Source organism: Cucurbita pepo, chromosome 12, assembly GCF_057944985.1.
Source record: "Cucurbita pepo subsp. pepo isolate OVF chromosome 12, ASM5794498v1, whole genome shotgun sequence".
In the NCBI taxonomy this organism is placed as follows: Eukaryota; Viridiplantae; Streptophyta; class Magnoliopsida; order Cucurbitales; family Cucurbitaceae; genus Cucurbita; species Cucurbita pepo.
This window is the reverse complement of record NC_141809.1, coordinates 13,405,900-13,430,106: the sequence shown is the minus strand read 5'-3', so window position 1 is coordinate 13,430,106 and position 24,207 is coordinate 13,405,900. Positions and strand designations below refer to the sequence as shown.

General features: G+C 36.0%; 3 protein-coding genes across 6 annotated transcripts; 1 reads left to right on the top strand and 2 right to left on the bottom strand.

The window, feature by feature from the left end:
* Nucleotides 1-1,271: 1,271 nt before the first annotated feature.
* LOC111806515 (2,3-bisphosphoglycerate-dependent phosphoglycerate mutase) lies at nucleotides 1,272-3,428 on the bottom strand. The gene is made up of 3 exons (XM_023691862.2): nucleotides 3,277-3,428; nucleotides 3,128-3,180; nucleotides 1,272-1,617 (listed from the first exon to the last, which is right to left on the bottom strand). Exons 1-3 carry the CDS (start codon nucleotides 3,365-3,367, stop codon nucleotides 1,480-1,482), a joined length of 282 nt encoding a protein of 93 aa, XP_023547630.2. The 5' UTR covers nucleotides 3,368-3,428; the 3' UTR covers nucleotides 1,272-1,479.
* Nucleotides 3,429-4,137: 709 nt separating this feature from the next.
* Nucleotides 4,138-7,822, top strand: LOC111807719 (large ribosomal subunit protein uL1c). The gene is made up of 7 exons (XM_023693564.2): nucleotides 4,138-4,588; nucleotides 5,515-5,694; nucleotides 5,758-5,812; nucleotides 6,610-6,737; nucleotides 7,072-7,155; nucleotides 7,240-7,365; nucleotides 7,463-7,822. Exons 1-7 carry the CDS (start codon nucleotides 4,223-4,225, stop codon nucleotides 7,601-7,603), a joined length of 1,080 nt encoding a protein of 359 aa, XP_023549332.1. The 5' UTR covers nucleotides 4,138-4,222; the 3' UTR covers nucleotides 7,604-7,822.
* A 447-nt stretch (nucleotides 7,823-8,269) lies between these two features.
* On the bottom strand, nucleotides 8,270-23,682 carry SMC5 (structural maintenance of chromosomes 5). 4 transcript variants are annotated; one of them, XM_087129041.1, is made up of 30 exons: nucleotides 23,475-23,682; nucleotides 21,009-21,186; nucleotides 20,756-20,909; nucleotides 20,070-20,143; nucleotides 19,792-19,941; nucleotides 19,498-19,602; nucleotides 19,267-19,412; nucleotides 19,022-19,133; nucleotides 18,789-18,944; nucleotides 18,222-18,343; nucleotides 17,996-18,140; nucleotides 17,847-17,912; nucleotides 15,822-15,950; nucleotides 15,649-15,747; nucleotides 15,337-15,502; nucleotides 15,098-15,243; nucleotides 14,876-14,939; nucleotides 14,682-14,806; nucleotides 14,478-14,555; nucleotides 14,192-14,264; nucleotides 13,725-13,828; nucleotides 12,513-12,629; nucleotides 12,364-12,441; nucleotides 10,693-10,792; nucleotides 10,547-10,601; nucleotides 9,695-9,743; nucleotides 9,525-9,612; nucleotides 9,376-9,448; nucleotides 8,674-8,797; nucleotides 8,270-8,589 (listed from the first exon to the last, which is right to left on the bottom strand). In XM_087129041.1, exons 1-29 carry the CDS (start codon nucleotides 23,516-23,518, stop codon nucleotides 8,713-8,715), a joined length of 3,081 nt encoding a protein of 1,026 aa, XP_086985167.1. In that variant the 5' UTR covers nucleotides 23,519-23,682; the 3' UTR covers nucleotides 8,270-8,589; nucleotides 8,674-8,712. The 4 variants fall into 4 exon arrangements, with proteins under 4 accessions (XP_086985167.1, XP_023547888.2, XP_086985166.1 ...); XM_023692120.2 differs by having other exon boundaries at nucleotides 8,674-8,777; nucleotides 23,475-23,681; XM_087129040.1 differs by having other exon boundaries at nucleotides 8,674-8,777; nucleotides 21,009-21,100; nucleotides 23,475-23,681.
* Between the last annotated feature and the right edge of the window lie 525 nt (nucleotides 23,683-24,207).

Here is a 24,207-nt window from a genome sequence, read left to right as displayed (position 1 = left end):
ATCTTGAACGTGAGATCCCACATCGGTTGGAGAGTGGAACGGAGCATTCCTAATGAGGGTGTGGAAACCTCTCCTTAGTAGACGTGTTTTAGAACCGTGAGCTTGAGATGGGCTTGGATTGTTACATGGTATAAGAGCCAGACATCGGGCAATGTGACAGCGAAGATGCTGGCCCCCAAAGGGGTGGATTGTGAGATTCCACATCAGTTGGAGAGGGGAACAAAACATTCCGTGGTGTGGAAATCTCTCATTACTAGATGCGTTTTAAAACCTTGAGGCCCATGGACTTAGAAGTGAACCCTTTTGATTCCCCCACGAAAGAAGTATATGGTTAGTTTAGTGAAATGCATGCTGTTTTGTACCATTCATCATAGTATTTGAATGATAAGATATCTCATTTGGAATCTTCCTAGTCCTTCAACTGAGTAGAGATCCCTTGACCTTCCATTATGACAAAGAAAATACTGAAATCTGTATGGCATCAGCAACCAAAACTGCCCAACACAAATACTATCTTCATTGTTCCATCACCATTAACACATTACTAATTTTCTTTTTCCCACCAAATTCATTTTTGCTTTAATTTGTTTTCCTTCCAATTGCGGTTGAATATCTTCTTATTGCCCTGTTAGCTTGATTTGCCGTTCTTTTTTGGTTTTCACCATTGTTTGCTGCTGTTCATGTTAAATCCAGTCTTTTTTTTTCCATGAGTGGTTAATTATATTATATATACTCATACACGACAGTGGTATATATAACCACACAACTCCAAATAACTCCACTGATTCTGCTCCAATATACTAATTTCAAGTTGTCCTATTGTTGCCGTTAAGAGTTACTTGTAAGTGGGAAGACACAGTTCTAAGGCCTCTACGGCGACCGAGGATTGCTCGAGTACGCACAACACGAGCTTGAACCCGCCATGTATATAATACGGGCTTGTAGTGGCAACAATCTAGCCTGCGACCAATTGAACCCACTACATTATTTGAGTACATGAATGTGCTTGATGATCCTTTGTGTTACTCAATTAATTGCATCTAATATATTTCTGTTGATGGGTTGTCTTAGATTTATCATTAGATGAACCGAGTAAAGACTGTTTACTATTTCTTGCAGTTCGATCTCTCCCATTCAATTCAATGATACCTCTTCAAATTAGATTAATCATTAGATGAATGAGCAAAGACTATTTACCATTTCTTGAAGTTCGATCACTCCCGATGACCTAAAAAGCCAATATCTTGATTTCAGAATAAGCTAATGTGGAATGAATAGAAAGCCCGGAGAAATCTTTTCATTTCTGCATATGCTAATTTTACAAAAGTAGAAACAGATTTTTATATATATTAGTAACCGATTACTGCCGACAAAATTGAGAAAAGCGTTAGAAGACATAGATGGAAAAATAAAAGGGAAAGAAAAATAACATCACAAATAATTTCACACTATTCTCACAAAATTCTAAATCCTCCTCCTTTACTTCTTTGCTGCATTATTACTATTACCAGCAGCAGCATCCGACGGCGTTTTCACAATACTCAGCTGCCCACCCTCCTTGTTGGCTAATGTAGCAGCCTTCGTCTCGTTGCAGTAATTGATGAACTTGCTCAATTCCTGTTTTTTCCCATAAAATTACATATAAATTCTCCACATGAAACGGGAAAAGTAATATAAAGCTTGTGATTCCAATACACGAACAATTATCAGCACATTCTATAGATTTCCAAGCATTTCAAGGAAGAAGAATACACCCAAACATTATAGCCATTCTATACTAATTTCGACTTTAAATCAGTAAATGTGATATCCCACATTGGTTGGGGAGGAGAATGAAACACACCCCTTTATAAGGGTGTGGAAACCTTTTCCTAGAGACGTGTTTTAACGCCTTGGGGGAAGCTCGAAAGAGAAAACCCAAAGAGGACAATATCTGCTAGCGGTGGGCCTGAACCGTTAGAGAAAAAGAACTTAGTATGATAAGAAATGAAACCTTCCATTAATATGACTAGTTTGAAAAGGGGGTGACAACCAAGGAGCTGCACAAGATTCTTCTTTTTTTTTTTCTTTATTAAGAATTAACTGCTCCCACATACTACGAAATTTAATATTCGTTCAAGGAAATTTATCCTTCCTCTTGAAAGGAATAGCCTTACACAAAGAAAGGTACAAGAGAAACAAAAGGCAAGCACAAACATGACCACAATTTTACGCTCGCTCATGGTCATCGATAGATAGGGAAAAGGGAAATATAGGTTTGACACTTTACCAAATGTCCCATTACCAGATAAAAGAAGAAAATCAAGACTACTTAGCTCCTCTCCTTTCAAAAACCCAAAAGCATTTCAAACCCAAAATTAGAAATCAATAATTTATTAAAACCCAAAATCACTCCTCTCTTTGGGCTTGCACAATGCTTTCTTTCTGTCAAACGAAAAATGGGTATCCTATCTTTGCACAAGAGATCATTCCTAAAAAAGGAGAAAAGTGCTTCTCAGCATTCATGCAATCCTTCCATAGGGATGCACAGTGTAGACAATAGTTGGTTGGATGATTTTCTAAATGTATTTATATGGTGAAAATTGCTACAGATACATATTCTTAGAGTGAAGTTGTAGAAGCTCCCTTTCCCCTTACTTAAACTTTTCAAATTTTCCTTCGCCATTAAAAGTTTCTCACAAACGGCTACCAACATAATCAAAGAGATGATACTCATCACGGCCAATGTTATGTGCATGAATACATATATGCAGCAGAAGTAGAAACAAAAATGTCTGCAGTCACATTACAATTTCAAACAAAGATCTCGCAGTAGAATCTGAAATAACTGAGAAACTAACAAGTTCAGCCAAGAGAAGAGGCCTTAAGAATCACGCACAAAATCCATTCTCGGAAATAAGAAGGCAAGAAAATTCAGAAATGTTCTCATCTAACCAAAACAATGGATGACTAATAGTTCACCCGAATTGCAAACTAACAAGGCGATGCAACATTAAGCTAGAAATTCGCATTCGAAACATTAAAAATACAAAGCATCAACAAAACAACTTATCAACATAAGTTTCTACCCTCACAGTTACTAGATTCCATATAAATTACCGGACAAGCACAAAAAGATAACACATACCCGATCTGTTTCCATCTCTTTGGTTGTCTTCGATGGCTTCACAACTCTTTTCCCTGGAAAGACAACGCCCAATGAATACGGAGGAGGAGAAATCGTAATTTTTACGCGTAAATTTAGCATAAGAAGGAGGGAAAAGAACAGAGAGATACCTTTACGAGTTTGGGGGATTTTTCCATGGCGATTGGGAGGAATTGTTTTCCTCTTCTGTTGACCTTTGAATAGGGTTGCTTTCTGCGTCATCTTCCTCCAAAATTTTTCTGCAAAGCAGGGTTAGGGTTTATGAGATAAACCTGCGCTTCTTTCTATTTATATGGTCTCCGCCAAAATTACAATCTTGACCCTTGGAACATTTCAAAATTTTCAGTAAAAATTTAATTTTTATCTAACTGTATTTTTTGCCCTTTTTTTAATTGATAATTTTTTTTCTAAATAATATAAAAAGTAATTCTATTTTTTTTTTTAAATTACAGTATAAAAAATTTCACATGGGAGAGGACGAGAAACCAATCCTTACCAGCAGCAAGCTTGGACGGTTACAAATGATACTGGAACTTGAAATTTAGTGCTTAAATTACTTTTACTCGAGTGATTCGATAAAACTATTTTTTTATTATTAATTTATCTAAAATATATTTTTTTTCTCAATTTACAAGTTTTAAATCACATAAATAATGACTTTTAAAAATTTTAAAAACTCAAATTATATCAATTTATAATAAAATTTTGATCAATTTTCCTTTTAGAAATTAATTTAGATTTTAATTTTCAACTTAAATCATATAAATGTTTAAATAATTATTTAATGATAAACTAGACATTGAATATCAACATAAAAATAATTAAAACAATGTATTTATTGTGTTAATTATATCTAAACTATAAAAATTTAATATTTATTTACTAAATATAATCATCTATTTTTGTAAGTTTAAAATTAAAATTTATCCGAAGGTAAAAAAATTTCACCGCTTTTTATTGATGACTGCACGAAACATCCAATACAGAGCCTCTCTTATCTCTTCCATTTCTATGTTGATAGACTCCCAGAAACCTCTTCTTCTTCTTTGATTGACGGACTGAGCTCTTTCTTCCTCCATGGCAATGGCCGGTTATAGCCCCACTGTGCCCTCACCCCTTGCCATGGCCCGCACTTCTTCAGTGCATCCTCTGGACCTTTCTTCCCTTTTCGCCGCCAGGCCCATTGCTGCCTCCTCCACCGCCCACATCTTCTCTTTATGCCACCCCTTAATTCTGCAGCGCAGGGGAGGGAGGTCTATCAATTGGGTCGACCTTAATTTTAGAAGAGAATCTAGGGTTCATTTGGTTGTGGCTGCTTTGGCTGCGGAAATTGAAGTGGCTGAGGTCGTGGATGAGAATGGAGAGGAGAATGATGGATTAGCTGCTTCAATTGTGCCCAAGATTAAGAGGGGAAAGGCTGCATTGCCTCTTAAGAGGGACAGGGTAAGCTTGAGCTTATGTTCATGTATTTGGCTGATTTTAATCTAGTCGACTGCCTTTTTGGATATGGTTTTGGTGTTTGTTTGGCTGTAAAAAGTTTTGTGCATGCGTTCTTAGTTTGTTATTCCTCTGTTCATTGATTCTTTACTTTATACTGTTACCATAAGGCTTATGTAAGTAGTGGAATGTTCTTCATTTTTGTTCAACCTCTGGTTACAATCTCTGTTGGATTGTTTGTTCTTCCTAGTTTCATGAACTTCTAGAAGTAATTGTTCCTATCATGTCTGTTTCCAATTATGGTTTCATTAGTTGACTGTGACCCATTTGAGGTGGAAAGAAAACTCTAGCAATTGGGCGGTCTAGTTCTGTTTCTTTATTTTGTTCTTTGTAGCATCGGCTCTTATTTTCTTCGAAGTTCTATTATGTGAGATCCCTCATCGATTGAAGAGAAGAACGAGTGCTAACAAGGACACTGGGCCCCGAAATGGAGTGTATGGTGAGACCCCACATCGATTGGAGAGAGGGACGAGTGCCAGCGAGGATGCTGGGCCTCAAAGAGGGGTGGATTGTGAGACCCCACATCAGTTGGGCCCCGAAAGGGGGTGGATTGTGAGATCCCACATCGGTTGGAGAGGGGAACGAAGCATTCTTTATAAGGGTGTGGAAACTTTTCACTAGCAGGTACGTTTTAAAAACCTTGAGGAAAAGCCCGGAAGGGAAAGCCTAAAGAGGACAATATTGCTAGCGGTGGGTTTGGGCCGTTACATATTTTGAACCCGACCGTAGATTTAAAAAGAGGTCCATAAATGATATGTGCATTACTTTTAGTACATATTGTAAGCTTTGTTCTTTCAAAATATGTATTTTCCACCTTCTCTTATTACTGTTGCATTAGCTCTAACATGAAATTGTGTTCTGAAAACATGCAGACCAGATCAAAGAGGTTCCTGGAAATTCAAAAATTGAGGGAAAGTAAAAAGGAGTATGACCTGAAAACAGCAATATCTTTGTTGAAACAAATGTCTAAGACGAAATTCGTGGAAACCGCCGAAGCCCACTTCCGATTAAACATCGATCCCAAATATAACGATCAACAGCTGAGAGCAACAGTAAGTTTCTTTTGGTTCTACTATATCTATGTCCTAAATCACCAATTTTCACTTTTTACATAGGTAAATCTTCCCAAGGGAACTGGACAGACAGTCAAGGTAGCTGTGCTTACTCAAGGTAATCACTAAATTTAACTTAAACAATATTTTCATTCAATGGTGGAAGTAACAAGAGTTTTCAACGAGTTCTCGTTTCGTTTTTTTACCTTGTGAAGAATCGTTGTTTCCTTGTTGAGAGAGCATTGTGGAAACGATATTAATAGTTTGAAGTAGCTATTGTACGAACACAGGTATTATCGTCTTCAGTGTTTGTGAATCTTATGGTTTGTGGTGGAGAATCCTCGAATTGAAAGGGAGGTTTGCTTGCTTGATTGAAAACGTGTGAGATCCCACATCGGTTGGGGAGGATAACGAAGCATTCTTTATAAGGGTGTAGAAACCTCTCTCTAGAAGACGCGTTTTAAAAACCTTGACGAGAACCCTGAAAGAGAAAGCCCAAAGAGGACAATATTTGCTAGCGGTGGGCTTGAACCGTTACAAAACGGCTTTGTTAGTGAGATTGCTTTAACTATCATGGGGTTGTTTATATGAATTCCTCTTCATAATTTATGAGCAAATCTCCTACTTTTGTTCTTGATTTAATCTTCATAGTCCTAGACTAATACTGATACGTCGGTTTTCTCCCTTGTAACTGGTTTCGAAATAATGTGAGTGAAGAGAATGAGACGAACGCTTCGAGCTATTCCTTTTTGAATTCTTTTTTCCTTCTAGATATGGATTCTCTCTATCTATTCCCATCGTTCTTGTCAGCTATGAATTTCGAGATTCAGCTTATTTTGGTCATACGCCGCGTTGCTTTTTCAACAAAATTTTTCACTCATTTCTTATTATCTTATCGCTTTGTGAATCATGTAGGTGAAAAATTCGACGAAGCGAAAAACGCAGGAGCTGATTTGGTTGGTGGTGAGGATTTGATAGAACAGATCAAAGGAGGTTTCATGGAATTCGATAAGCTAATTGCTTCACCAGATATGATGCCTAAGGTACAATTTCTTACATCTTTTTTCAATCATACTCTGTGGTGGCTTTCCAAAATGTATACGTTCCCATGTAGTATGAAATCGATCACCGAACACGTGATTCCAATTTTCTTGTATGCAACTAATAATTTTTCGTTTCATGCTTATACGAAAAGTATTCTTGGCTACTAGCTATGACCGAATTAAGCTAAGATACGGTGTTGTGTTCGTGTCATAGATATATGTGTGAATTGTTTCGGTATACACTTTCGGAGTCGGTGTGGACTTTGAGATATTTTAGTTAGTTTTGTGGCGACGACCAATTAATCTGTTAACCCCGTCCTCTCGTATGCATCAGGTTGCTAGTCTAGGTAAGCTTCTAGGACCTCGAGGACTGATGCCGAACCCAAAAGCTGGCACCGTTACGACAAATATACCTCAGGTATAGGTCAGATTCATCTATCTACACATGTATGCATCACAATTTGAGAATAAAATTGTTCATAATAGCTTTGTCCTGTTTCAGGCTATAGCAGAATTCAAGCAGGGAAAAGTCGAATTCCGAGCGGATAAAACCGGGATTGTTCACTTACCTTTCGGGAAGGCAGACTTTTCGGAAGATGACCTCCTCGTGAACTTGCTTGCTGCAATAGTATGTTCTTTCCTAATCTCGAATTCTCAAAAACTCCATTGGTTTCGAAGAAGTTATTAGTCTTCACCGTATTGATTCGTTCCCATTAATGTAACAGAAATCAGTAGAGGTAAACAAGCCAACAGGTGCTAAAGGAGTATACTGGAAGAGCGCGCATATATGCTCGTCGATGGGGCCTTCGATTCGATTAAACATAAGGGAAATGCTTGATTACAAGATCCCATCATCAAATGCTTGAAGAATTTTAGTCTACACCTGTAAATGTCTTCTTCAATTTGTTTAATATTAGCCCTCGTGGATACGCCTTTCGAATCGTCTTCAGCGGCCGAAGAATTCGTTAAGATCGTTAACAGAGTTGGTATGGTATCTCAAGAAAGAATTTGAAACTTGGAAACTGCATATTCATTTGTTTCTGAACTGGTTCAAAAGTAGCTCTGAATCAATCATTTTCACCTCATCTGATTATTGTTTATTTCTCAATTTTTTAGTTTATGTTAGCTTTTTGTTATGGAAAAATATGGTTATAGCTTTTTTTTTTTTTAATGTTAGTTCATGTTAGTTCAGGTCAATTGGATAAAAGTTCAAAATGCGTGCAAAATACAAGCGGAAACACAACCAAGGTCGGTGTGCTAGGTGTGCTTGCTAGCACACCATCACGTGTCCACCCCTTTCAGGATTTAGCTCTTTTTTGTTGGCACATCACCTGATGCTTGACTTTGATACTATTTGTAACCGTCAAAGTCCACCACTAGCAAATATCGTTCTCTTCTTTAGACTTTCCCTTTTGAGCTTTCCTTCCAGGTTTTTTTAAAACGCCTGTTAGGAGAGGTTTATACACTCTTATAAAAACGTTTTGTTCTCTTCTTCAACCGACGTAGAATCTCCCAGATATAGACTTTCTAAATACTTAAAAATATAAATATAATTATCTCAAGAACCCTGCCAATAGTTGTAGCATCCTTCGTTTGCTAAATATGATGGAAAGCTTTACAGATGAATTTAAGAAGGCATAATTCAGCTATACAAAATAAAAACATAAATAAGTCACAGTCGTTTAGGGACTAGCAGCCATTTGATAGGAGAAAGGACATAGCTAACTTCATAGAAAGGACTCTGTAATCGAACTTTGTCTTCCTCAGCGTCGCAATCCGCTAATCGTCGATCAACATCGGCTTGCTCCAACGTAGTTCATTAATGTTCCCCAGCTATCTCCATTGCTCCATGCTGCAGAACAAAAGTTTTACGAAGTGGGTTGTTGATCGTAATCGATGTTACTCGAGAAAAAAGGCAATGGGAAAAGAAGAAAACCTTTCGAGGGCTGCTCGATCCAAGGACCATTCATTATATTCAGTATACTACAGGCCCCACTATATTCCAGTTCTGGAAGTAACTTTGGAGTGAGTAGGAAGCACCTGAAATCATTATTACAAAGCTACAATTTTTGGTTCACTGAATTTATTTCAGGAGCTATATGCAGAGAGATTTCTAAGTGTTTTTTTTTTCTATAACAAAAATCTTTCTATATTCACACAACTTTTTTAATTAGTAGAAAGCGTTTAAGTTCATACAACAATGCACACACTCGATCAAGATTAACACAAAGAACAGAAGGAAGAGAATTCAAGGAGAAATATTGACTAAAGGTTTTATGGATGAGAATAAAGAAAATGAATAAATTACATTTTTCAGTTTAGTCCATATAGCTTCACTAAATCTTTACGAAATATTTATCATATATATCTCTACCAGATGTATACCATATATTTCTCTCTTTACGAAATATCTATCTTAGATATATCTACCATATATATTTCTACCAATCTTTACGAAATATCTACCATATATATCTCTACATATCTTTACTATAAATAGGCATGAAGCTCCATATCCCAACCGAAAGAACTAACTCACCATAAAAAACCATGAGGGTTGGGATAAGAACTAACTCACCATAGACTGCTCAACCAGAGTCTAAAAAACCATGAGGGTTGAAAAGTAATAGGTACTCACTGTGGTGTATTTGTTTGGCTGGCAGCTCTCACCAACTGCTGGAACATCTTCCGTTCATTTATGGGATCCATTCCTATCAAAAGACAATAGGCAAAATTATTTAACATAACTTGTTTGTGCCAGTAGAAGAAATTCGTATAGTTACTTACCTTGGTTTATCTCGTCAACTACTCTAAATGGGCAGTTGGTAAGGTCTTGAAGGGAAACAAGATACAAGATTGTCGACACCGAGCGTTCCTAGCAAATAAAAAATCAAAAGCATTATGAAACAGTTACCTCGTACTAATCAAGAAAAGAAGATTGCGACGAGCTGTAATACCCCTCCCGACTGATGATGTGCACTGAGAACCTGAAGCTGACCTGCTTGTCTGTTAATGGCATTTCAAGAAATAAGAAATGTAATAAGTAAACATAGCAACAGCATTATCATAATAGAGACTGAACAGAGGAATTGAGGTCAACAATAGACTGGAAAGTCAACTGAAAGGTAAATGCACAAAATACTCGATTTTAGCATACAACTCCTAGCAAGACAGCCACCATTCCTGAGATGCACTCAGTATACTGCCATTTAATCAAACCTAAACACAAAACCCAAGTCGAAACAAAATATCTTGTATTACGTATCATTTTCAGTTTCCCAGTGAGGTTCCTTGTTCAAAAAGGAAAACTTTATTTTTCTACTCTTCAGGAATCAGGATTGAATGCATTGCTTTTCTATTAGTTTCGTTCTCACAACTTTTGATAGGACATGTCAAACATTTGGAACAAGATGCTTCTTTTAGGTAAGATTGGTGGATAGTAACAATATCCAATAATTTGGAAGTTTATAACAATGTATTGGAATACTTGCAAAAGAACGAATTTTCAGGCAGTAAGATTGAGTCATGTTGAACCTAGAAATGAAGTGAAAAGTTGAAGACCGCCAATACTTAAATTCAGAATGATACAACAAGGTAAGACCATAATACTTGAAAATCATTCAAAAAGGATACAAAGTGATTGGTAACTATTCCGGAAGTAACAATGATTTGAAAATATATCTTAATCAACCAATGCCAGTGACATGACAGTCTCTATAATTCAGATACATTTGACCAAAAACAGTATTCAAGCACAAAAAATATACATATATTTAGATCTTAAAGTGGGTATCAAAAGCTAAGTTCACCTGAACTTCACTTTAATAAGAATCCCATATTGATCGAAGTCCATATCATGCTCATCTAAGAGGGAAAAAAACCATCGCAAGGAAATTAAGAATAAGGAAGAATAGACCCACAGGAAGTAAATTTTCAGATCAATAAAATTCAGTACCCAATAACACTTCTCCAGCAACAGCCATCTCTTGAAAATTGCGACTAAAAGTCTCATTTATCTGAGAAACAAGTTTTCTTAAAGTTGGGAGCCAATTTCCCTGCAAATAATATTTGTAATATTACCATGATAGTTCACAAATAATTAAAAAGCGTCGGGAAATATGCATATCACATGACTGCTTGCTAAACCACAAAGGAAGTAACAGAACCATAAAAACACGCTCGCTACCACCAGCACACATACAATGACAAAAAAAAGGTTCCAAAGCTATGTATGGGAGAAACGTTTTTTCTTTCATTGAATGGTGAGGAAACCCTCACATTTATACAACATATTTCTCAATCAACCTCAAGCTGGATGGTAGATACTAGTCATTACATGCTTGAAAATTAATCCACCAAGATTGGTTCAATGAAAAGCCTTAGTGAATATGTCAGAAACGAGTTGTTGGGAAGGCAAATATCTCAAATCCGTTTGTATTTGTCTCAATCTTCTTATGGATGAAGTGACGATTTATCTCAGCATGTTTCATTCGAAGATGATGTATCACATTTCTTATAATGGCTATGCAGATTGATTATCACAAGTACTTCAATAGTACCTTCAACCTTGAGTTCAGTGAGAAGGCATTTTAGCCAAATTCCTTCATAGATCCCATGGGTTAATGATCGAAACTCGGCTTCAGAACTACTTTGGGGTACAACTTATTGCTTCTTGACGAGCCAGGTTACTAAGTTTTCCCATACATAAGAACAATATCTTGACGTTGACTTGCGATCAACAGGAGATTCAACACAATCTGCATCAGTGTAAACTTCTAGAGATTGGTTTGTAGTCTTTTTGAAAGTGAGGCCCTTTCCGGGATCATGTTTGAGACATCTTAATATTCTATACACACCTTCCATATGTTCCTTAGAGGGTTTGTTCAAAAATTGACTCACCATGCTTTCGGCAAAGCTAATGTCCGGTCAATTGTGAGTCAAGTATATTAGCTTTCCGACTATTCATTGATACCTGCCTTGAATCAACTAGCTCATCTTCAGGATTAACTCCAAGTTTTGAGTTCACGTCCAAAGGTATATCACTTGTTTGCAACCATTCATCCCAGTTTCTCTTAAGAGATCTATAGTGTATTTTCATTGAGTGACATAAATCCTTTGCTAGATCTTGCTACTCCAATTGCTAGCAAGTATCCTGGATTTTCCAAGTCTTTGATCTCAAATCTCTTTGAGAGGAGATGTTAATCATTTTGTCAAGAACATGTCCTGTGAGAACAATATCATCCACATGTACTATTAACACAGTAAGTATATGTACAACAAATTTTTGGTAAGTGGTGGTTGGTTTTTCAGAGAGCAGCATTGCCCCTAGTTTCTCGTTCTGAATTGCCAGTATTTGGCTTCCAATATTCTGGTTTTCCATGTATTTTCCAAGTAGTGTCTTTAACATGTCCCAGTTTATGACTATGATCACACCATGGCCTTCTTTTGCACAGCCGACTATCACCAGATGATTGATAGTTTCTTCGAAAAGCAAGAATAATTGGATCATTTAGTTGGTCTAGATTAACCAGCTCATAACTTGATTGTCGTGCAATGGTATATAATCATATAATCCAAACAAGTATAAGATAAACTTAGCTATTACACAAAATGAAATGATCTATACCTTCAGCTCATCAACTTCAGCCATACACTTCCTTAGTTCATGTTTATCAGCTTCTAGTTTTCGTGCAATGGTATTTATCTGTAATGGAACAGCATAAACATACTAAGCATGCACAAGCAACCAAAAAATTGATAATAAGACAACCTTACCTGACGCTGACGATGTTCGTATTCCTCAAGCACATTATGGTTTAAGAATAGAATGGAATTAGCCTGAGAAATATTATCTTGAATAGCAGCTTCCAATTCCTCAATTGTAGTAGGCATCTACACAAAAAATGAGACAAATCATTCTCAAGATACTGTTTTTAGTACAAACTAATCAAGTAAGGGTAGCCCCATTCCAACAATCTTGCACCGAGGAGTTTTGAGTTCGCAATAGAGGAAATGGAAGGAAAGATAAGTTTGAGGGGCCTAGGCCAATCCAAAAATCTGATAGACAGCAATCATTAATGATTACAAAAGAAGACGTGCAAAGGGTAGGGATCAATATTTTGAAAGTCAGCTCAACTCTTCCAAGGTGAGGCCTTCAAACTTTTTGGAAAAAAGAGATGAATCATGTGGCATAGATTATATGTTCGGAAAGGAAGACTTATTCATTTCTTTGAGAAATCTAAATTTTCTTTAACAGAAGGCCAATTATTAAAAACACTCCTAGCTTAATTTCTTCAAAATATACATCAAGGTGGACTGGTGAAAGGAGCAATGAAAAACATATCACGGAATACAGGGGTTTGGGGGATTCTAGATAAAGAATGGCAGTATAGAAGTTTTTAATCCAAGCCTGCCCTACTCTCCAATCTCTTTTCAAACCAACATTCCTCACCAGGAATAAGATGTGTTCAAGAAGATTATCAAAATCTCAATGTGTAGCAAGAAATCCATCATTCTAGAACAAGCAGTGTGATGTACAATTATACACCTTGTCACTTTTTTGTTTCTTTTTCTTTTATTAGATGAATCACACTCAGAAAAAATGAAAGAATACAAGGGTATACAAAAATAAAGCCCATAAAAGTAAGCCAAACTACACAAAACGGTTCCAGTGAAATAAAATAAGACTACAAAAGTAATTGCATGAAGGTCTTGTCACCAAAGCCCAAAAATAAATATTCCTTGGCACTTTTTTGTAACTTCTACGGTTATGTTTCTTTATTCATTTCATATCATCACGGACAATGTAACTATAATTCAAAAGAACCAAATATAAATAAAATGGCATGTTTATAGAAACAGTAAAAGCTCAATGTAATCTACTACAGCATAAATTTGTCTGCAATACACCAGACCTTATCAGTCATCACTCAAACCACAACAAACCAAAGAAAAATTACGTTTCAACTAATTAGAACTCAGGCAAACCTCAAGAAATTCCTTCTCGAGGTCAGGTGTGATCACAGCAATAGATTCTGCATACTTCTTGGCAACTGAGAGTTGCTGTCGATAGTCCTCGACTTCCTTCTTGCCTGGAACAAGGATTGAGTAATTAATTAAAAGAAGGATCAGCAAAATGAAGAGAGAGAGAGACAAAAAAAAAGGAGGCAAAGTTATGAGCTAAATGTTTCATGCATTTGAAAAGAACCAAAAGAAAAGGCAAAGCAACTTAATGAAAGATTGAAGATAAAATCACTCTACATATAGTTTATAAGAAAACCATTTCTAATGTTGAAGCTGTTTCATGTATTGCCAACAAGTAACTTATAAAACACATAGTATAATAATCAGAATATATGCAGTTTATACATAGAAACATCCAAAAGTTATTTCTACATATCTTTCAGATATTATAACAGGCAGAAGAAATTTGCTGAAATTTAGGCATAACTTACAGTACTCAAACTGCACTGACGCTTGCAGAGCAAACTTTTCATGCTGCTTCAGATTTACCTCCAATTCTCTGATCTAAAAATATAATCATACGAAACTGGTAAATATTAGGGAAGCAATAATCTCCAGAAGAAGAACAAAATAAAACTGGAAATTAAAGACTTCGGAATGTCAATAGAATCCCATTTAAAATATAGAAAGAGAAATGAAGACAAAAGTTCACTTGAAATCCTTAGCACGCATTGTTGTAATCAAATATAATTTCAGCAACTTCTCCCAACAAATTACCTTTGCTTCAATTTCAATGGAGGACATATGGCTCTTAGTCAAGTTCTGTCTATAGGAAACGGCCTCAACAAGCAAATGCTGCCAATAAAAGATATCAAGTTTTAATATGTATATATATTTATAACTGCATTCATGAACAAATTTGACAAATGATGAGAAAGATATTAATACAAATATAAAAAGGTTCAAAATGTGAGACTTCACCTTAATTTCAATTGCACAATGGAACCTTTGAACGTTAAAATTTGTAGCTTGGTCGGCAAGCTTGGCCACAACAGTATCTAAGTCATCTTCCCGCTCCATAGATTCTAATTTCTTTTTTCTTTGATCTAGATTACCAAAAGAATATTAATTCACAAAATGAATAATCAAAATTACACAAAGCTATTAATACTTACCAATGCGATTTTCCATTTCACGGCGTTTTCTCTTCTCATGTTGCACAGTATTTAAAATATCATCCTGCAAATTTTTTAGAGTTAATTTTTGTATATTTACAAGATAATACATAAACCCCAATCTCAAATGATTAAGGACTTGAGGAGCACACACAAGGATGGTCATTATATAACCCAGGTTCAACAAGAAGACACTAATCTTTTTTATTATTTTGGATGTACCCGATGTTTGCGAAGTTTAGCTTCTTCGTCCTCTATCAATCTTAGTTCAGTCTGACATGATTTACAATTTTCTTCTAAAACAGAAATAGATTCTTCTAGCTCATTTTTCCTGGACCGAAGCCCATCAATTTCTCCCGCATCCAAGTCTGAAAAGTAAATAATAGGTTAATCAAAGTCATGTAATTCACAGCTTTCAAGGGTTCTATAAAGATTTCAAGGAAAGTTCTCGATATTCATACTGCACAAGAGAAGACGTGAGCGATCAACTGGATCCACAGTTCCTGACATATGACCACCGTATCTAGAGCGAGACCATCGATAATGATTATCTGGAGTCCAAAAATCTAAAATTCCCAATTTTGAGACCTCGTCTGCCTTCTGATCAGTTACCTTTGAGCCAATATACTGGAAAGAGGAAAGAAGTACATTTATAAAGTAAGTAAAAAGGAAAAAACGTTTCTGATACAAGCTTTACCCATATTTCATAAAGCTGGATTTCAAATTTAACAAAAAAATTAACGCCATATTAGACAGAGTTTTGAAAGCATTACTGAATGCTCCAAACCAAACTGCATGGTCAAAACCTCCTTTACAGCTGCAGGAGCATCAAAAATTTGGTCTAGCCGGGAATATATGCCAAATGCACGAACCTGTTCATTCAATATTGTCATCATTAGAAACTAGTGCAAATGTAAACTTCAATCATCACTTCTTTGACAAATACCTCCTCAGACACCTCAAAATGCTGATTTGTGCGCCTTTCACCTCCCACATAGTTTAAGATGGGAACACCAAATGAACCCAAGTTTTTTACCATTATGTCACGATCATCCGAATCTTGAGTTATGAAGGACTGTAAATCAAGCAATTGCCACCACAAGTAAGGAAAATCAGAACATTATGGAGGAATGAATCCTAAAGTTTGTATAAGTCCATGTGGAGGGGACTCAGGTTGGTTCCTTTAAGCAATGGAACAATACACTTCTCCTTGAATAATTTTGAAGGTTTGCTCAAGAAGAGAAGGCCTTTTGAAGAAGGACAATAGCTTGCATTTTTGGAGATGATTTGTTTGATTGGTCCTCTCTCCGGCAAGTGAAGTTCTGTGGGGGGGCCTCGGGGGTGGGTTCCTGTAAACAATAAAACAATGCCCCTCTCCTGAAATGGCTTTGCAGGTTTACTCAGGCCCTTTGGAAAAGGATCACATTTATGGAGTTGACTGATGCAACTGATCCTCTCTCCCTCCCTAAAAGGGTGAAAGAATAACTCTAGTTCAATATGGCAAAAAAAAAAAAAAAAAAAAAAAAAAAAGAAGTTCCTTCTTCCAAGATTTTTTGAACTTTAGAGACTCAAACAACCAAAGAACTTGTTTCCAAGGAGGAGTGAGGATGCTTGGACTGACATGATTCCTCTTGCTAAGTTGTTCTCTAACTTAATCTATCTTTCCTCGGAGAGGCATACTTTTATAGCAGATTGTAGGAACAAAAAACACCAGGATTGGGTGTTGGCTTTAGAAGAGGGCTTTTTGTTAAAAAGAAGAATACTAATAGAGAAATGGGCAGTTATGTGGGCCTTCTAGCCAGCATTGACATTGTGCAGCTGGGCAAGATAAAGTTGGCATCTTGTATGGTCATATATCTTCTTTTCCAAGTCTACATTTCTCAAACTTACTACTGTTCCCATGCTGAAAGGCCTTTTAGTTAAGCTATCTGGAGATAAAAAAATTCCGAAAAAGTTGAAGATTTTTCTCTAATGTCTTGCTCACAAAAGTATTAATTCCACGTGAAGATTTAGAGAAAGTTTGCTTCTTGGGAGATTCTCCTTGCGCTGTTTGTGTCTCAAAGAAGAATGGTCTTTCATTTTGAATTAGTTTGGTTTGGTGATCTATCTTCCCGAGTTGGTGGATGATTGGTTTTTGGAGGTCTTGACAGGCTGGAATTTCAAAGGGGTTGCTAAAATATTATGGAATTGCGTGCCTAGGACTCTTCTTCTGGGTCTTTCCAAGGAGAGAAACTTCAGAGATTTTGAAGAAAAGGGAGCCCCGTTTGGTTCCTTTTGTCGTAGTGTATAGTTCTTCTCTTCTTAGTGGTGTTATAATCCTAGGAAAATATTTTCACCAACAATTTGTCGATGATCCTTAATGATTGAAAGACTTTTTATAACATAGTTTCTTCGGGGAAAGGCTTTGTCAACCCTTTTCCCTTAAAGGTTGATCAGCTAGGCTATTTCTCTATAATATCTTTATTACTCATAAAAGAAATAATAACAAAAAAATATTGAAGTCCATTTGAAAGCAAAAATTATCTTAGAACAAGATCTTAGAAAAATTAACTATTCCCATGAATTGTCAATAAGGGTCGATGAAAATAGTAACTTGGAGGAAATAGATTGAAGCCACAATGACCACCTACCTAGGATTTAACATCCTAAGAGTTACCTTGGCAACTAAATGTAGAGGGTCAGACGATTGTCCCACAAGAATATTTAATATGTGCATAGAAGATCCATGAGTTAAATGAGTTTTAGAAGTTAACTTCTTAAAATCCAATTGCGGAACTCTTTCACAACCTTTTGGTAATTAAAACACTTGATTTAATGTCAATCGGAGTAATTTCTATGAGCCCCCTCAGCTTTTAAGTGAGTTGATTGATAGCTCATATCCCCTCTCGCATTTGTACTTCTAATAGTTCAAGAAAAAGTAAGATATCCATCAGTAACAACGATAATATTAATAAACGTAATAATTGAGTACCTTCCAGGCATATGATGGGATATGACCTTCTAAGAAGTCAGCATGAGTCCGATTTGACACATTAACCTAAGATAAAATTCAGAACAAAAATGAAGGGGGAATGGCATCAAGTAGTGAGTAACAAGAAAAAAAACTTTTAACATACGAACCTCTAGCAACACTGGACCATACACCTCCTTCTTGAATTCATGGCGATGTTCTTGAAGCCAGTGATAAGCTTCAAAAATCTTCTCTGTTCCAGAATTTCTCAATGCCTGTAGTAGTTTTGTATTAGTATTCTCCATATCCTTTAACCTGAAAGAGGAACATGACTCTAAGATGATAAATCACCAAAGATAGCTGAATTGACAACGGATCAAATATTCCGATATGTACCTATCCAAGCACTGCCTCAAAGTATTTCTTTTTTGGGATATATTTTTTTCAATCTCTGACTTCGTAAGTCTCTTCTGACTTGCTGAAACTTCCAGCTCCAAAATTTGAGCGCGCAACCGTTCCTGGTGAAGCATGATAAAAAGTAAAATAGAGAAACCCACCAACTTTATAACAACCATAAACAATTTATTTTGAAGTTTGTTGTTCTCGTTTTTTCTCGCTATGTGTTCTTCTCTGTTTTCTCTTGTTTCCTTTGCTTCTTTTTCATTCCCATTTGGAACCTGTATCCTTGAACAATTTTTCCTACTCATATCAATAAAAAGTTGTTTTTTGTTGAAAAGAAATAAGGCAGAAAAGTAATAAAAAAAATTATTTACTACATTATCCGGTACATATAGAGAAATAATGCATCCAAAACAAACTCTTTGATTGCCTTATGATAAGTACCAAAAAATCAAACCTTAAAATAGGCCCGAGTTCAATAATTTCATTTTTGTCGAGACAAACTTTTTATTAAAATTTGAAAAGTTACAATTAAAGGGAGACATATATACAAATATAACTTACAATCTCGTCCTTGGGATGTTTGTAAGGAGGCAAATTCTGAAGTTCCAATTCAGCAGCTTCAAGTTCCTCTTTAGCTTGTAAGATTCTCTGTTGACGAGATTCTTCTTGTTTCCTCAAGTCTTCCATTTCTTTCAATTTTCCTTGCACTTGCACCCCCTACTAACAAAGCAAACATGTTGGAACAACCCAAGACATAGGAGAGAAATTAAAAAAACCCACAAACTTTAACATACCAAATGATTTCCAGTTTCCTGAAGTTCCATCCTTTTCTTGTGATTATTATTAATGAGAGTGCTATACTTTTTAGTTTTCGCATCCAACTTTGCCTTCTCCTTTCTTTGTTTCCTGAAATAGCCAATTGAAAAGTAAACCAAACCGCTAGCATAGAATACTGATTGGATTTTTCAAAAAGCTTAACCCAAACTCTTGATCTAGTAAGAAAAATGATTATCAAAATAGTTAAACCAAGTGATCATACTCAATTGGCTCCTTTAAATCATTCAGAGTATTTGCAGCTTCATCTAACTTCTTTTTTGCCTCTTTTTCCTTTTCCTTAACTTCCATGTATTCAGCCTTTTTCATGTCATACTTCAGCCATGGCAGCTTCTTTTTCATGGACTCAACCTACAAATGACAGAACACAGATAGCTATGGTCATCAGTCATGGAAGCACACATAAAAAGAAAAAGTTAATGGAAAATATTTAAACCTTTTTTAAAAGTTCCTCTCTTTGACGAACACGCTCAACATCTTTCTCCTGCTCGACATTTAATGCCTTTAGCTGATCTAGGGTGTCTCCATTTTTCTCAACAGCCTAAAACCAAAAGAACAGCAAGTTGCAAAAAGATACATGAAAAAGAGATACATGAAGGTTCTTGTTCAAAAAAAAAAAAAAAAAGTACATGAAGGTTCTTCTGTTGACTCTCCTTTTTAATTGAAAAACATAATAAAAATTCTACATGGGGGGAATGAAATTACAAGAAATAAGTTATTCTAAACTTACTCGTTCTATATTTTTTATGTCATGGCTTTTCTCAACAAGTACACGATGTAGGATTGGAAGTTGAGGATCACCAACTGCCTTTTCAGTCTCTTCTAAAAGTTGGACGGGAGTTAATTTGGCAAACTCACAAACCCTGTCCTGAGGTAAAAACTAAACTCCTCTCCAACAAGAGAAATGGGAAAATAAATCAGAACAGAGCAATTGCATTCACAGGAATGTACATACATGCATGCATGCAAGCATATACCTCAGATAAAAGTTGGCTAAATTTTACTCACTTGAGTCAAGTTATTAACTTGAATGTTAAAACTTTGAATGATTCCAGCTACATCCTTTTTTGGCACAACTTTTCCTGGAGATGGACAACCAAAATGAATAACTTTTTTTAAGAAAAATAAGAATAACTTTTTTATATGACAAGTAAGAACAACTTTTTTACAAGACAAGTATGAACAACTTGACTATTCGCCCCTCCAAGAAAAGAATATAAATTAAACTTTTCAAAGGTATACAGCTACCTTATACAAATGTTTCATGGAAGAGTGGGTGTGTGTAAGAGAAAGGCTTCCACATAAGAGAAATCTATATTTCTAGAATAGCCCACAAAGAAATATCCTTGAGAAAGAGAACCATTAGGCATTCAGTAATGAGTGGTGGGTGGCCATATCATGTGAAACACTGAGCAGAAAGTGCAAGGGATTTCCAAAGCAAGGAAAAGACATTTAACTCATGTTCTTTGTTTAAAGGTATCGTTATACAAGGAAATGAATAGAAAAACCATAAGCATGACATGTTCACAGATAAAACAACATGGTATTTCCTGCTGTAGTTGCAGTCCAATTAAGATAACCAAGTAATGATATTTCTAGACTCGCAAGGCTCAAAACCTCAAATTAGTAACGAACTAATATCAGTTAGAAAGGTTGAAGAAACAAAGACATGGACCATATACAAGATACCTTACCATTGAACAACCACTCAGATTTGTTGTGTGTGTCCATTTTACGTGTAATTGTAATATTCTCCTCTTTAGTATTCCCTCTCAAGGTTATTCTGACATAACCAGACTCCTCCCCGCGCTTCACATATGCTCCAACACTGGTCGCCCTTCCAAGGAGCTGCGAAAGAAAGATTCCAACCAATCTATACTAAAGAACAAACTAGAAAAAGATTGCCTTGGGTTAAGTATCAAGTACATTAATTGAAATTTAACCAACCTGAGGCTCACCACCAAGGCCAAGGGCAATAGCACATACAATAGAGCTTTTACCAGATCCATTGGGCCCAATTACAAGGTTTAGACGTGATCCTGGTTTACATTTCAAGTGGTTAAAGGTCATAAAGTTATGAAGCTCAATCTCAATTATACTTCCAGGCATATAATCATCGTCCCCCCTGAAGAACAAGTTTAAAGGGTAAAATATTTAGTATGATGTAAGACAAAAGAAACATAAGAATTACACATGCATTTAATTCAACCCTAAATCTACATAATAAAAATGAACACAAATAATATTGAAACATTAACTCAGTGAAATTTCTAATTTCACAATATTAATTATCACTTATAAGTATGTCTATACACTTAAGAAGGTATAAAATAAAGTATTTTATATGTGTTTTCCTTCTCAGCCTAATCTATTTTCAACACTTTTAAGTTGCTCTTGAATCTAGAAGCACCTCAGTGTTGAGTTGAGAACGTCAATAAGAGGAACTTGGTCCTTCTAATGAGATTGGAAGCTCAAGTTAGAAGCAAATGCTTGGAGGAAAGCCACTATTGGCAAGTACCATCTTGTCCTAGGGGTTGGTTGGCAAGCCCTAGGGTCCTTCAAACTCTAGAATCCTTTTCCCTTCTATTGTTAAGAATTCTTGCAGGTGGATAATTGGTACAAAACTTGGTAAAGATGACAGAATTTTGTTGTAGGCGGATCCATGACGGCTTGAAAACCCTTTGACATAATCTCTTAAAGAAGGCATAGAGTTGTAAATTCAAGTAACTTTTTTGTTGATCAATGTTGGTCTGAGGAGCTTGGAAGGTAGAAAGCTGATTTTAGAAGAAACCTTAAAGACCTAGAGGCTAGTGAGTGGGCCAGCTTATCAAATCTACTCCAAGATGTTGCCCTCGACCAAGATCCTTACTCAAAAGGATGGAAGGTAGCAGCGTTGCTGAGGGTCTTTTTCTTGAACGCCCTTCGGATCATGATGTATTGAATTCTAGGACTCTCTTCGCAATTATCATAACTCTTGTTCTTTGGTCTTTTTTAAGGTCAGTTTAGCTAAATTAGGTCTTCGACCTTAAGTCAATTAGATCACCCTTTGTAATCTTACCGCTTCCCACAAGTTCCTTAAGTCAATTAGATTACCCTTTGTAATCTTACCCCTCCCCACAAGCCTAGCCTAAATAAAGAAGGCAGCTCAGCTCAGACGAGAGATAACAATTTTTCACAAAAATGATGGAAGATTGCTTCGAAGAAATCTTGAACCTCTCCCAAGAATGATTTGGAAAATCCATGACAAAATAACAATGGGTAGAGAAAGTACCTCAAACTAATGTGTTTGAATGGCTCAAGATGGAAGCTAGTGGCACACCTGAACGCATGTCGAACGAGAAATGGTGTTTCTAGTCTTCAAACTAGGAGAGAAAGCATTGCAAGCTTCCCTTCTTGCTCGCAATGAGAGAATAATTAAATCAATCATATTTAGAAATACTTCAATTAGTGCTTCTTTAAAAATTAACTTTGGATGGAATATTTCAAGGATCAGAAAGCTTTAGTTCAAATCCCTAGCTCGTGGGTAAAAGATGAAAGTATCTCTTGTTTTTATTACCCCTTTCCTCTAGAATGCTTTCATAACCAAGGTTCAAAGGGAAGAAATTGTTGAGGTTCTTACCTTCCCAAACCCACCTACTCGTATGTTGGTTTAGGATGCCCATTTGGTTATGGAGACTTTATTGCGACACTAAATGCCCTGAATTTCTAAGATTCCATCCAAAAGAATCTTCTAATTGTTTAAGTCTCATCTAACATAATCTTCATTTAAAGATTTTTGTCATATGAGATCCCGCAAAACTTATAATGACATCAAATACAGGGGATTTCTTTACAACAGAGAGGTCATAAAGGTTAAGAATTTCATGTGAAGGCCAAGTTCCAAGTCCTGGTCCTCCCAAAACTGAAAGTGATGCCTATATCCCTCCAGTCATTTAAACCTTCAAAAAATAGGAAGGTCAATGAACCAACTAAGACAAACAAAACATTTGGTGACACTAACAATAAACATAAGAGAATCAACTAAGACAAGATGTTTAACATTTGTTTCAGCCAACAGCTCCACACATTAGTTTCTGTTAAGAGGGTGTAGCTAATTTAGCCACTTTTCTAAATTGTATAATAATTTTAGCCACTTTTCCTAAGTTCATTTTCCAAGACCACGAGAATAAATGTAACTTGATATTGTCGAAGCTCAAAAAGATAAAACCGTGGAATCCTTAAATTCCCGTTTTCCATACACTTTCTCAACATCCACACATATGTCAAAGAACTGCGTAAGCAAAACCCAAGTTCTAACACCATTATCACACTAAAGTAAAAAAAATTTAAAAAAAATACCAAAACAATGCATAATGGTAGAAAAATACATATATTTCAACAGAGGACCAAAATTTGAGTGATGGAGTTACGGACCTCGTAATTCTAGGGCGCTTTGCGCGACGCTTGGCTTCCGCCATAGCATAAAGCTTGGTCGAGCTTTGCAGATATGAAATTTCAACGATCCCAGGTGATCAGATGAGAGTTAGGGTTTCAGTGAGCGACTGTGAAGGGGACACTGGGGGAAATGGCGCGAAGCAAAAATCGAACGTTGAACGCATGTACTTCGGATTTTTTTTTATTTTTTTCTTTTTTCCGATTTTATGCCTTTATTTTTTTTTTTTTCATTTAAAATTTATTATTTACAATTCTTAAGTGATATTAGATTACTAAAAGTGTTCTTTTTATTATTTATGCTTAATTAATAAATAAATAATTTTAAAACTCGATTATTTTAAAATTTATTCTTAAGGGAAAAAAAAGTACTAACAAATTTCTAAATTAATATTGGTCTAAAATACAATTGAAAGGTTGAGGGTAATTTGGTAATTTAACATACTTTAATTCTGGATTGCGACTCGACGATTTCTCCGGTGAATTATTTTCCGTTTTTTTTTTTCTTTTCAATAGTAAGCAATGATCAGAGCTGAGCCTTCCATGGTTGAACTTCAATCACACCACGGAAGCATGCTGAATTTCAATTCATCGCTGGTTTTATTTCTCGTCGTACTTGAAATCGCTCTTTCGAAACGAGAAATGATTCAAGCAATGATCCATTGTTTGGCTTCGAAAACTTGATCTCCTTCGATTCATGGAGCTGCGACAAAGG